The 14,650-nt window shown below is 40.9% G+C and overlaps 1 protein-coding gene across 7 annotated transcripts in view; it reads left to right on the top strand.

The window, feature by feature from the left end:
* Positions 1 to 14,447, top strand: part of LOC138825223 (MICOS complex subunit MIC60) — a 39,519-nt gene extending 25,072 nt beyond the window's left edge. For 5 of the 7 annotated variants that reach the window (XM_070019618.1, XM_070019617.1, XM_070019620.1 and 2 more), the window contains 5 exons: positions 3,364 to 3,378; positions 5,021 to 5,244; positions 10,322 to 10,453; positions 11,986 to 12,115; positions 13,510 to 14,447. In XM_070019618.1, the coding sequence (XP_069875719.1) occupies positions 3,364 to 3,378; positions 5,021 to 5,244; positions 10,322 to 10,453; positions 11,986 to 12,115; positions 13,510 to 14,123 (1,115 nt within the window). In that variant the 3' untranslated portion in view covers positions 14,124 to 14,447. The remainder of the gene's footprint in view (positions 1 to 3,363; positions 3,379 to 5,020; positions 5,245 to 10,321; positions 10,454 to 11,985; positions 12,116 to 13,509) is intronic. The other 2 variants (XM_070019621.1, XM_070019616.1) reach the window with 1 other exon arrangement.
* Positions 14,448 to 14,650: the final 203 nt, after the last annotated feature.

Raw genomic sequence — 14,650 nt, 5'->3', positions numbered from 1 at the left:
AAGGTCCTTTGTTTCCATGTCTTTGGAGTTCATGTGTGTATTATTTTTTTTTGTCAGTCGTGGAGCTTGAACTCTCTGCCTGGGCACTGGCCCTGAACTCTTCAGCTCAAGGCTAGTGCTCTACCACTTGAGCCACAGTGCTATTTCCGGTTTTCTGGTGGTTAATTGGATATAAGAGTCTCATGGACTTTCCTGCCTGAGCTGGCTTTGAACCGAGATCCTCATATCTCAGCTACCTGAGTAGCTAGGATTACAGGCATGAGCCATTGGCTCTTGGCTGTGTTTTATTTTATATACACATGCTTGGGTATTGCACCTCTGTGATTCTTTCCCTCTTTTGGTCTCACTGTATGTGAGTATCTGGAATCCTGTGTAATTTGTTGTGATAATATTCTTTTTTTTTCTTTCTTCTTTTTCTTTTTGCTAGTCCTGGGGCTTGAACTCAGGGCCTGGGCACTGTCCCTGAGCTTCTTTCACTCAAGGCTAGCACGCTACCACTTGAGCCACACACCGCTTCTGGCCTTTTCTGTTTATGTGGTACTGAGGAATCAAACCCAGGGCTTCCTGCATTCAAGGCAAGCACTCTACCACAAGCCACATTCCCAGTCCTGGATTTTTTTTTTTTTTTTTTTTTTTTTTTTTTGTGCTCTAGGCCTGGGCACTGTCCTTCAGCTCTTCAGCTCAAGATGAGCACTCTACCACTTGAGTTACAGGGCTACTTCCAGTTTTCTGCTGGTTAATTGGAGATAAGAGTCTCAAGAACTTTCTGTCCTTGAGATCTCAGCCTCCTGAGTAGTTAGGATTATAGGTGTGAGCCACTGGTGCCTGGCCAGATTTTTTTTTAAAATATCTAACTCAAAACTTTTGGTAATGCTAACTATATGTAATAAATTACTTAAGGCACACCTTATCACTACTTCATGACAACATTGTTGAGAATTCACCTGCAGCTCAGACTGCAGGGAGCTGTGATGATGGCAGTAGTGATACAGTGTACTTATAAGGAAAGATACTAAGGTAGATGTTCTCAACCCAAGTCATTTGGCAGTGTCTAGTGACACCTGTGATAACTCCACTGTGGGGGGTGTTACTAGTCTCTAGCTGGTAGAGATGGCCGCCTTGCGAAATAGCTCCTTCTGTGTGTCTCACAGCAAAGACTTATTTGGCCAGAGAGTTAGTACTGCCAAGGTAAAGAAACCCTTGCTAGCCGGGCACGGTGGCTCACGCCTGTAATCCTAGCTACTCAGGAGGCTGAGATCTGAGGATCATGGTTCAAAGACAGCCCAGGCAGGAATGTCCGTGAGACTCTTAACTCGAATAAACCACTCAGAAAACTGGAAATGGGGCTGTGGCTCAAGTGGTAGAGCACTAGCCTTGAGCTGAAGAGCTCAGGGTCAGTGCCTAGGCCCAGAGTTCAAGTCCCACAACCAACAAAAAATAAAAAGGAAGGAAGGAAGGAGGGAAGGAAGGAAGGAAGGAAGCCTTGCTAAAGAAGTGTCATGTAGAAAGTGAAAGTCCCCTGCAGTTCGTTCTCTGAAACACATACACACACACATTTTTGGCAGTCCTGTTTTAATTTGTACTAGTATATTAAATAGGACATACATTTACATGGTAACAATATTGAAAAACAAAATGCCATTTGGTGGTTTTTCCTTTTTACTTCTTGCCAATCACCCTACAGTGTCATTCAGAGAGCTAATGAATGTTACTGATTTCTTGTGTATCTCTGGAGATGGTGAATGATCTCATGATTACCTTAGCCCTCAGGAGATATTTTCACCTGATATAGGAACATGTTTAGACTTTATAACTCAGTTCTAGCTTATTTGATGTATTATTTTTGCTTGTATTCTTATTTCTCTCAAATTACAAGTAAGCCTATAATATTAATCATGTCTAATACTGTGTTCTCCACAGTTGGGCAGAGAGCATTATACTGCACCTCATAGTCTTCTAAACAGTTAATATGTACTAATATATTTAAGATCCACAGTGCTATGAGATAACTTTTGTTCTCATCTCCATTTTACAGATGAGGTGACTGAGATACAGAGAGGCTAAGTAATTGGCCAGAATTTTTTTCTTAGCTTCTTGCTATACTATTCTCTGGCAGTTTTGGATACTTGGCCTTTCAAGAGAAAGAGCAATGTGGTTGTAATAGACTGGAAAACGCATTCTTTTTTAGGATAGGCTCTTCCAACTTGCCATCTTGGTCCTTTTATTTTTTTGCCAGTCCTGGGGCATGAACTCGGGGCCTGGGCACTGTTCCTGAGCTCCTTTTGCTCAAGGCTAGCACTCTACCACTTTCAGGTTTTTCTGTTTATGTGGTGCTGAGGAATCAAACCCAGGGCTTCATGTATGCTAGGCAAGCACTCTATCACTAAGCCACATTCCCAGCCCTAAGCCTTCGTTTCTTGATCTTTAGAATTAAGGCATATCCTGCCCTGTCTAGCAAGACAGTTCACTGCTAAGGGCAAGGAAAACAGATAAAAAGGTGCTTGTTTAATCTGAGGGTGAACTGATGAGTGTCTGGAAAACTGAAAATGAAGACCAGGAAAGACAATTGACTACTTTTTTTGGTAGTTGGCTTTAAAAAAAATTTAAAAAGGGGGCTGGGAAGGTGGCTCAGTGGTAGAGCACCTGCCTTGCATGCCTGAGGCCCTGGGTTCGATTCCTCAGCACCACATAAGCAAAAAGAAAAAACCCTGAAGTGGCGCTGTGGCTCAAGTGGTAGAGCGCTAGCCTTGAGCTGAAGAGCTGAGGTACAGCGTCCAGGCCCAGAGTTCAGGCCCACAACCGACAAGAGACAAAAAAAATCATGCATAGTTCTTAGATTAGTTTGCACAGGTTAAGTATACATTTAATGTAGAATTTACTGTTTAAAGTTTTCTAAAGAAACTAGTGGCCTGTACTTGTTAATCCCCATGCTCAGGAGGCCATGGCAGGAGAGTTGCAGATAAGAACTAGACTATCTCAATGCCCCTAAGAGGATTAATTCCATAAGTGTTTTAAATAGAAGAGGCCTGGAACTGAGAACCACCAAAACTGTGACTTAGTGAAATACTTTGAACTATGCAGTTAGGAGAAAATTTGGTTGCTTTAATGAAATACTGAGTCTTAAAGCCTAAACTACTTTTAATATCAATGGTTCTCTTGTTTACTAAAATGTTTACCTAGATCTGTATTGTTTTATAAAACCTTTACATTTTAGGTAATGTACTTTGCTTTGAAGTATTAAAATACGTTTTCCTAGTTTAAGTTTCTGGTTCATTTTGTTTCCCTTTGGATGTTTCTATTTAATGATCAATAATCAAAGTGTGCACGTTGTTTTTTAAAAGCCATTCTTGTCTTTCTTTGTAGGTGTTTCTGATCTAGGTGAGTAATTACATGTATTTTACATTTAAAGATATTGCCTTGGATTTTAAAAGACTAGTCTTTTATCATATCTATGACTCATATGTTAAGCCATTTAAATAATAGCAAGTAGAATCAGGTTACATTTGATAAATCTAAATTGGATGTTTGAACAGCTATGTATTCTTAGAAACAAACATATTTCAAGTGATTGGAAACCTGTGTATGTAAGAGGTATGTGTATATGTATATATAAATTACATATGTTTATTTGTGTTATTATTTTAGATAATTGAAAACATTAAAAAGCAGGGAGAAAGTTTTAATAAACTCTCATGGTACCTAACTTTAGCAATTACCCACCCATACCCAGTTTTGTCTTATATTTTTTTATTTTTTTGTCAGTCATGGAGCTTGAACTCGCAGGGCTTGGGTGTTGTCCCTGTGCTCTTCAGCTCAAGGCTAGCACTCTACCACTTGAGCCACAGTGCCACTTCTGTTTATGTGGTCCTGAGGAATTGAATCCTAGGCAAGCACTCTACCACTAAGCCATATTCCCAGCCCTTGTCTTATATTCTTAATTAAAACTTCATAAGATGAAATTGAGTTGTTTGGTTCAGGTCAATTTCCAAAGAAGTTCCACACATTGAATATGTTCCATGAATTTTTGTTGTTGTTGGTGGTGGTGGTCAGGAGGCCTGGGTGCTGTCCCTGAGCTCTTCAGTTCAGGGCAAGGGCTCTACCACTTGAGCCACATCACCACTTCCTGTTTCCTGGTAGTTAGTTGGACATAAGCGTCTCACAGATGTTCTTGCTGAATCTCGATACTCAGATCTCAGCCTCCTGAGTTGGATTACAGGTGTGAGCCATTACAGATTGTCCATGAATTTTAATACCATCTTTCTTTTTAATTTATTGTGGAATTGAATCATTTGTCTTATAGAATTCTCCACATTTTATATTTTGATATTGGAGCCATGTTCTTAATTTGTGTTATATATTAGAACACTGTGGAATGTGAAACATAAAAAGATTCTGCATCTGAATGTTTATAAAAGCTCCACACGTGATTCTTTTGGGCATCTTTGATTGCAGATTTCATGGGCTTTCCTGCCCGGCCTGGCTTCCAGTCACGATCCTCAGATCTTAGTCTCCTGAACAGCTAGGATTACAGGCATGAGCCACTGGTGCCCAGCTGATAATACATGTTTATGAAGAGAAGCAACACTCTTGTAGGGAAACATATGAAAATATTAATTTGATGGGAATTTTAGTAGAAAACAGCCTTACATTGGATACCTTTTTGACTAATGATAGTTACATGTGAAAGAAAGGCTAGAAGTGATTGCATCTGTAGACTTTGTCTTTAGAAGCAAAATTAAACTAGACAGTCAGATAACAATTAGGTCAGATTAGGATTAATTTGGGCTCCTAGAAGAGAACTAATTATTATGTCTATATTACTTTGCTTGGAATTGACAAAATTTAGTTTTTCTACATTACCCACTTCTATTTGCGTTAGTGAATTTAAATTTCAAGTTAGCTGCCATTTGCTATAAAAAGAAATGAAAAGCTGTAACATTAATCGCACATGAAGCAAATTCTCTTTTATAGACATAATTTTGGTAAAGTTATTAACTTTTTAATGTGGTTATCTTCTTAGCTGATAAACTCTCAACTGATGATCTAAACTCCCTAATTGCTCATGCACATCGTCGCATTGACCAGCTAAATAGAGAGCTAGCGCAACAGAAAGCCATAGAAAAACAACACATCGCCTTAGCCTTGGAACAACAAAAGGCAGAAGAAAAGCGAGCATTTGACGCTGCAGTGGCAAAAGCATTAGAACGCCACAGAGATGAAATACAGGCCGAACAGGACAAAAAGGTAGAAGTGAAAATCATTGACATATAAACTGAATCTAACTTGATTGTCTTCTGCAGATAATACTAGCAAATCATTGATTCACTAGATATGTCATGCTGATCTTGTTTTTTGTTTTTCTGCCAGTGTTGTTAGGTGATTAAAAATAGATGAAAGAATATCATGGATCATGCATATCAGGTACTGAATATGATGTCCATAGTCTGATTTAGGAATCTGACTACTTAACCTACCCTCAAAGCTCTTTTTTCCTACCTGCCAGACCTCAAACATCCTCCTGGCATTGCAGTCACTTTGCTGCCCTTGACATCTTGCTCAGCTTGTCAAGTGCTGGCATGCCTGGGATTGGTTTTGAAAGCTTTTCTCCATCTGAACCATCTCCTAGTGCTATCTAATCCTGTGGCTTTGGAGTTTACCCTTAATAAGATTCTTAAGCTCTGAAATCTGTTTTGACTTTAGGTCCCAAACTAGCAGCCTACTTTCTACTTCCATATCTTTACCTTGGTTTTAAACAGTCACTTTAAATTCAACAATATTCAGGGGCTGGGAAGGTGGCTCAGTGATAGAGTGCTTGCCTTGCAAGCATAAGGCCCTATATTCAATTCCTTAGTACCACATAAGCAGAAAAAGCTGGAAGTGGCACTATGGCTATTGGTAGAGTGCTAGACTTGAGCTGAAGAGCTGAGGGACAACACCCAGGCCCAGAGGTCAGGCCCCTGACCAAACACACATACACACAAAATGTTCAAAACATTTCTTGATTTACTTCAACCTATCTCCAAGACACTCAGCTTGTTTAAATAAATCACCCTCTACCCAATTGTTCAAGCCAGAAAATGCTTGGTTAATCTTTACCAATAGTTCAAGTTACCATCATGGCAATTTGTTTTGTTTTGTTTTTTATATATGTGTGGGATTGATATATGTGTGGAATTTCACTGTTACATCTCCACACATACTCTATTCAAATCAATCTCATCCCCTCTATCACATTATACCCACTTACCCCATAGCATCACCTGTAGATTTCTTTGTTTTGTTTTCATAGCTGTAAACAATCTATTTCATAGTATTTAGCCTTCTTTATTTTACTAGCCTGCTAGGCCCTCCCCACTGACAGTCTACTTTTGAGTTTCTCAATTCTTCCTCATGTATTTGCAGTGTGTCACATGGTTATTTACCCCCTCCTTTTCTTGGCTTGTGTTTTACCTTTTCTTTCCTTTTCCTTCCCACCCTCCTTTCTGTGTCTCTCCCTCTCTCCTAATATTGGGACTTGAACTCAGGCCCTTGTATTTGGCTTTTGCTCAATGCTGGTGCCTTATCATTTGAGTCACATGACTTCTAGCCTTTTGCTGGTTAATAAGAAACCCTTGGATTTGTGTGCATACACTGGCTTTGAATTTTGATCTTCAGATCTCAGCCTCCTGAGTCGGTAGATTTAGAAATGAGCCACCAGTTCCTAATGTTCACATTCTTTTTCCATTTTCCCCTCCCTTTCTCTTCCTCAGGCTCTTTGTTTGATTCGTTTTATTTTTAGTCATATAAATAATTACATATGTGTATGTATGTGCAACATACATAGGTATATATGTGTGTATATTTGTATGTGCAATGTCCACAAATGTAGGTCTTTTAGGTCTAGCTTCCACATATAAGTGAAAACATGCTGTTTTCTTTTTGAGCTTGGCTTATTTTGCTCAATGTGCAGTCTTCTAGTTGCATCCATTTTTCTGCATCCAACTTGTACATAGTTCTTATTAAATATACTGAGTACCCAATTTGCTTAATATACATTCCATTTTTTTTCTTTAGGCCCTGGGCCTTTTGCTTGTTAGGCAGACATTCTATCTCTGTGCCACATCTCCAGCTCTTTTTTATGTAATTTCAGGGCCTCATGCTCTCCTTTAGCTTGTCAATGGAAGGCTTGTGCTCTACAATTTGAGTCACAACTCCACCTCCACTTTTTGTTGGTTAATTTGAGATAGGAGTTTTATGGACTTTGCTGCCTGGGCTGGCTTTGAACAGTGATTTAGATCTTAACTTCCTGAATAGCTAGGATTATGGGCATGAGCTACTAGTTCCTGGTTGTGCTTTTTTTTTTTTAAAAAGGATGGGTCTCATTTCCCATGTGGGTGCATTCTGAACCATGATGACCTCTCCACTTTAGGTTTCCACTCATAGCTAGTATAGGAAGACAGATAGGCACCAATGAACTCATTTCGGGAAGAGTCTCAAACTTCCTTGGCTGTCCTTGAACCACAGTGTCTTGACCTCAGCCTCCTAGTAGTTAGCCTAAGTTTTACTTTATTTTTGTGACAAGATCTTGTTATCTAGCTCAGGCTGGTCTTGAACTCTATCCTTCTGCCTTAGTCTTCCCAATGCTGGTATTATAGGTATATGCTACCATATCTGGCTCAAAAATTTCAAAATCTTTTTTTGTTGTTGTTGTTTGTTGTGGGGCTTGAACTCATGCCCTGGGCGCTGTCCCTGAGCTCTTTTGCTCAAGGCTAGTGCTCTACTACTTTGAGCCACAGTACCACTCCCAGTTTTCTAATTGGAGATAAGAGTCTCACAGATTTATCTGCCTGGGCTGGTTTTGAACTGTGTTCCTCAGATCTCAGCCTCTTCAGTAGTTAGGATTATAGATGTGAGCCATCAGTGCCTGGCCAAAATTCCAATTTTTTTTTTTTTTTTTTTTTGTCAGTTGTGGGGCTTGAACTCTGGGCCTGGGCGCTGTCCCTCAGCTCTTCATCTCAAGGCTAGTGCTCTACCACTTGAGCAACAGCACCACTTCTGGTTTTCTGGAGATAAGAGTCTCATGGACTTTCCTACCTGGGCTTGCTTTGAATCTTGATCCTCAGGTCTCAGCCACCTGAGTAACTAGAATTTCAGGTGTGGCTATTACTCAGTGCCCAGTTATCAACTCCATTTTTTCCCCTCAGAAACAATATAATAAATTGATGAATGACAGTGCATAAGAATTTTTGAAGTGCCAGGCACTGGTGGCTGTTCCTGTAGGAACCTGAGATCTGAGGATCAAGATTCAAAGCAAGCCCAGGCAGGAAAGTCCACCACCCCAAATCCAGAAGTGAAGTTGGGCTTTGAGCAAAAAGGCTCAGAGAAAGTGCCTAGTCCCTGAGTTTAAGCACCAGGACCAGCACCAAAAAAAAAAGAAATAATTTATAGTAATTGTAATATAGTCTAGTGTGTGTGTGTGTGTGTGTGTGTGTGTGTGTGTGTGTGTGTGTAAATATACACATGTATAGTAATTGTTAAAAGATTTGTTATATGACTCAAGGCAATTCAGAGGCAAGCCATATATAAATTTTTTTTTTAATTTTTAATTTTCTTTACTTTTTGACGGTCATGGGGCTTGAACTCTGGGCCTGAGCACTGTCCCTGAGCTCTTCAGCTCAAGGCTATACTACTTGAGCTACAGAGCCCATTTCCAGTCTTTTCTGTTTATGTGGTGCTGAGGAATCAAACCCAGGGCCTCATGCATGTGAGGCAATCACTCTACAATTGAGCCACCTTCCCAGCCCCTTGTATTTTTTGGTTTGATATGGCCCATATTGAGTCTAAATTCATGTCAAAATAAGCTATTTCAGGCAAGGCACAATAGCACACACCTAATAATCCTAACTACTGAGAAAATAGAAGGAGAAAATAGTGGCTTGAAGTCAGTCTGAGACCCCATCTCAGCCAATAAAAAGCCCTGTGTTGGCACACACTTGTCAGGCATCCAGTTATATGGGAAGGATATATAGAATCAAGGTCCGTGCTAGCCAGAAATAAATCTTAAAAAAATAGCTAAGGCAAGCTAGGTGCCAGTGGCTCCCATTTGTAATCCTTGTTATTCAAGAAGGTGAGATCTGAGGATTGCAGCTTGAAGCCTGCCCAGGCAGGAAAGTCTGGGAGATTCTTGTCTTTAATCACCAAAAAGCCAGAAGTGGAACAGTGGCTCAAGCGGTAGAATGCCACCTTTGAGTAAAAATGCTAAGGGACAAGCTGGGAACCGGTGGCTCACACCTGTAATCCTAGCTACTCAGGAGGCTGAGATCTGAGGATCACAGTTCAAAGCCAGCCCGGGCAGAAAAGTCTGTGAGACTCTTATCTCTAGTAAGCCACTAGAAAACCAGAAGTGGTGCTGTGGCTCAAGTGGTAGAGCACTAGCCTTGAGCTGAAGGACAGTGCCCAGGCCCAGAGTTCAAGCCCCACAACCAACACACACACACAGACACACACAGACACACAGACACACACAGACACACACAGACACACACAGACACACAGACACACACAGACACACACAGACACACAGACACACAGACACACACACACAGACACACAGACACACACACACAGACACACACACACACACACACAGACACACACACACACAGACACACACACACACACACAGACACACAGACACACACACACAGACACACACACACACAGACACACACACACAGACACACAGACACACACACACAGACACACACAGACACACACACACAGACACACAGACACACACACAGACACACACAGACACACACAGACACACACACACACACACACACACACACACACACACACACACACACACACACACACACACACACACACACACACACACACACACACACACACACACACACACACACACACACACACACACACCCCCAAGGGACTGTGAGGTCCTGATTACAGGCATACAAAATAAATACACAATAAGAGGCACTGTAAATGTCTGGAGGTGTGGCGCAGAGGTAGAGTATCTTTCTTGCAAGTTTGAGTCCCTGAGCTCAAACCCAAAACTGATAATGAGGAAAAGTTGGATTTTATAGTAAACAATGTGGACATTCAATGGAGGATTTTGGTACTATTTTTTTGCCACAGATGTGTGACCTTGAGTTGGTTTCCAGTGTTAAGATTTCTGGTTGCTATAAGAAGCAGAATATAGAATGTGTACAGAGGTTGAGGCCACAGGAGGCTGTCATCATTGTCTCATTAGGTCCTGCCTAATAGGTATATGTGGAGACTCAAGAACTAATCATTACTCTGTTTGCTTTTGCAGGTAGAGGAAGTCAGAGATGCCATGGAGAATGAAATGAGAACCCAGCTTCGTCGACAGGCAGCTGCCCACACTGATCACTTACGAGATGTTCTTAGGGTGCAAGAACAGGAACTAAAGTATGAATATGACAAGGTGGGGACCCACTGTGAAGGACAAACTTCTCTTAAGCTCTCTTTGCACTTATGTTATTAGGTTTTCATTTAGGGTGGAGAGAATAGGGGGTGGCACTGGGGATTAAATCCAGGGCCTTATGTATGCTAGGCAAGCAATGTAGGAGTTATACCCCTAGCTCTTCTTTTTTCCTTTTAATGTACTCTGAGGTTGTTAAGGAATAGAGAAAAATTTTATGGGAAGTGGAGCTTTTGTATATCTGCAGGACTGTTCATTTTTGCATAACAGTGCCTGTTATTAGATTTTTTTTTTGTTGGTGGTAGGACTTGAACTCTGCGTCTGGGCGCTGTCCCTCAGCTCTTCAGCTCACGGTGAGTGCTCTACCACTTGAGCCAAAGCACCACTTATGGTTTTCTGGTGGCTTATTTGACATGAGTTTCATGCACTTTACTGCCTGGGCTGGCTTTGAACTGTGATCCTCAGATCTGTCTTCTGAGTAGCTAGGATTACAGGCATGAGCCACCAGCACCTGGTGATAATCAGATGTTTTATGTGTGTGTTCACAAAGATGCACATATATGTAGTTTTATATTTCAGTGTATATGTACAGATAAACCCTAGTTGGAGTCTTCATACTTTATAGTTTGTGTCTTAAGAAGGAATGAGGCTTGGCAAGTAAAGGAAGCCTTCTAGGAAATTAAAATTTATGCCCACATGAAAAGGTATTTTAAATTCTATTGGGTGGACATTTTGTTTTTTGGGGTTTTTGTCAGTCATGGGGCTTGAAATCTGAGCCTGAGTGCTTTCCCTCAGCTCTTCAGCACAAGGCAAGTGCTCTACCACTTGAGCTACAGTACAGTGCCACTTCCAGTTTTCTAGTGGTATTTATTTATTTATTTATTTTTTGGGGTCCGGTCGTGGGGCCTGAACTCTGGGCCTGGGTGCTGTCCCTCAGCTCTTCAGCTCAAGGTTAGCGCTCTACCACTTGAGCCAAAGCGCCACTTCTGGTTTTTTTCTTTTTTGCTTATGTGGTGCTGAGGAATTGAACCCAGGCCTCAGGCATGCAAGGCAAGCACTCTACCACTGAGCCACCTTCCCAGCCCCTTTCTGGTGGTTTTTATTGGAGACGAGTTTCACGGACTTTCCTGCCTGGGCTGGCTTTGAACCATGATCTTCAGATCTCAGCCTCCTGAGTAGCTAGGATTACAGGCATGAGCCACTGGCACCTGGCTGGGTGGACATTTTTTTTAAGTTAGTATGCAGAGGATTTAGAATATATTTTATGATGTTTATTTAGCAACAGAGTAGTTTCTAAAGTTGAAGATTTAAAGGCTGACTGTAAAAGCCTTTTTTTCTAGTGTGCTTTCTTTAATATTAGGCTCTAACAAAATTTTTAGAGAATTTTAAATCAAATATAAGTGGGGAAATTTTTGATACCTTACAATACAGGAGTTTCATGATGACTATTACGAGATTTTAAAGACTAGAGGTTCAGGAGGTGTAGTAGTTGCTGGCAAGTTACATTATTTTCTCTGTACATTCTTTTATTTTAGGATCTGTCTGAGAAACTCTCTGAAAAAGAATTAGAGTTCCGTCGTCGCAGTCAAGAGCAAGTTGATAGCTTTACTCTGGATATAAACACCGCCTATGCAAGATTAAGAGGAATTGAGCAGGCTGTTCAGAGTGAGCATTATCTATCATAGCACCTACTTAGAGGGAACATTTTCTTTTTTTTTTTTGTCAGTCGTAGGGCTTGAACACAGGGCCTGGGCACTGTCCCTCTGTGATCAAGGCTAACACTCTACCACTTGATCCACAGCACCACTTTGTTTTGTAGTGTCACAGTTTTCCTGCCCAGGCTGGCTTTGAACTGTGTTCCTCAGATCTCAGCTTCCTAAGCAGTTAGGATTACAGGTGTGAGCCATTGGCACCTGTTTAGAGAACATTTTTAGAGTAATTTCTTGTTAAAAGGTTAGTGGAGGACATGTGCAGATGCTATCCCTATAATTTGCAAATTTTTCTTCATTCATTGGAAAGTTGGCTCCAGATTTGACAGGTTTGGATATGGAAGGAGGAAATTAGAAAAGAGGATCTAAAAATGAAATCTAAAAAACATGTATGAGTACCATTTTCAAGGCAATTTACCCTATACTCTATGCTTATGCAGTAGTGGAGCTAAATATTAGTGTGGCCCTGAGTTAACTTCTACAGTCCCCAGAGAGTTATCTGGAGGTAATTTGCTCTCTCCTGTCCAAATACAGTTATGTTGAGGCCTTTATGTGCCACATTGAAAGAAATATGTTTTAACACTGGAAGTGTTGACAAAAGAGACTTTGGAATTCCTTTGGGATCTTTTTTGTTCTGTAACAATGAAAATAAGCTCAGTACTCAGGAAATTTTAAGACCTAGTGTTAATCTAGTAAGTTCTTTTGAAGTCTTTGACTTTTTTGTGGCAGTGGTGGCCTAAACAGAAGTTTTAGCCTTCATGTTTTTCTCACTTACTAAAGATTAAAACCATTTGATTTAAAAGAGCTTGCAAGCTGGGTACTAGTGGTTCATGCCTATGATCCTAGCTACTGAAGAGCCTGAGATCTGAGGATCATGTTTTTGAACTCAGTTCTGGACATGAAAGTCCATGAGACTTTTATTTCCAATTAAACACATAAAAGCTGGAAGTGGATCTGTGGCTTAAGTGGTAGAGTGCTAGCCTTAAGCACAAAAGTTCAGGGACAGCACCCAGGCCCAGAGTTCAAGTCCTGTGAATGACAAAAAGAGCTTGTAGATTGAAATGACTTCTGTGTACTATTTAACCTGAAATTTTTGTCTCACAATAAGGAATTTGGGATGGAGACTTACACTGTGCATATATATCCCTCTGTTTTCTCCATGACCTTAGTAAAAAAAGATTGTTATGACAGCAAGAATATATAAGAAATATGATAGAATGGGCTGTAGAAGGCTGTCTTGGGTCTCATCTTCCACATGTGTAGATTTAGATTATTGAAGGCACATCTGTTCTATGAACATATGTAATCAGGTAGAGAGAGAAAAGCAGTTTTGCCTTTTTCCCTCTGTAGGTCATGCAGTTGCTGAAGAAGAAGCCAGAAAAGCCCACCAACTCTGGCTTTCAGTGGAGGCATTAAAGTACAGTATGAAGACCTCATCTGCAGACAGGCGTACTATCCCGCTGGAGAATGCGGTAGAGGCCATCAGAGTCAACTGTTCTGATAATGAATTTGCCCAAGCTTTAACTGCAGCTCTTCCTCCAGAGTCCCTGACCCGGGGGGTGTACAGTGAAGAGACCCTAAGGGCCCGTTTCTATGCTGTCCAAAAACTAGCTGGAAGGGTAGCAATGATTGATGAAACCAGAAATAGCTTGTACCAGTACTTTCTCTCCTACTTGCAGTCCCTGCTCCTATTCCCGCCACAGCAACTGAAGCCACCAGCAGAACTCTGCCCTGAGGATATAAACACATTTAAATTACTGTCATATGCCTCTTATTGCATTGAGCATGGTGACCTGGAGCTAGCAGCAAAATTTGTCAATCAGCTGAAAGGGGAGTCCAGACGTGTGGCCCAGGACTGGCTGAAGGAAGCCCGAATGACCCTAGAAACTAAACAGATAGTGGAGATCCTGACAGCATATGCCAGCGCCGTAGGATTAGGAAGCACTAAAGTACACGAAGAGTAAGGTTGAGGAAAAGATGTGTAATGTCTTATTTCATGTCAAAGGAAATCAGCAGCAATATAAGGGTTTGCAACAAGGGTTCCAGAATTGTCTAGACATATAAGCAGGTTACAGTCCTGTACTTAATGTTAACACCTGTTGCATTTATCTTCTTTCCACTTGCTATCATGTCAATGAACTCCAGGAGTGCTTTCTTTGCAACTTGTGTAACATTTCCTGTTTTTCAGGTTTTACTGATCAGGCTTGTGAGCCAATCAAAATAATGTTTGTGATCCCTACTATTGATTCTGCCCTTGGAGCAAACTGAATAAAGCAACATGATGAAAACTTGAGTACCTTATCCCTTTTCAGAAAGCACCATTTCCAGTTTGTTGTGTGAACCAATGAGCAGCAACAGCAGATGTAGGAACTTTTGGGTCACCAGAAGTTACATACATGCTTCTTGGCTTTGACTGATAGGTAAACTGGTTCTTGCTGGTCTAAAACAAGAGGGATGTGCAAGTTCAAATGTCACTTTACTTTCAGTTGGG

Source organism: Dipodomys merriami, unplaced genomic scaffold (assembly GCF_024711535.1).
Source record: "Dipodomys merriami isolate MVZ:Mamm:240054 unplaced genomic scaffold, mDipMer1.0.p SCAF_136, whole genome shotgun sequence".
NCBI classification, from domain to species: domain Eukaryota; kingdom Metazoa; phylum Chordata; class Mammalia; order Rodentia; family Heteromyidae; genus Dipodomys; species Dipodomys merriami.
Note: the sequence above shows the minus strand (reverse complement) of the source record. Positions and strands in the feature narration are given on the sequence as shown.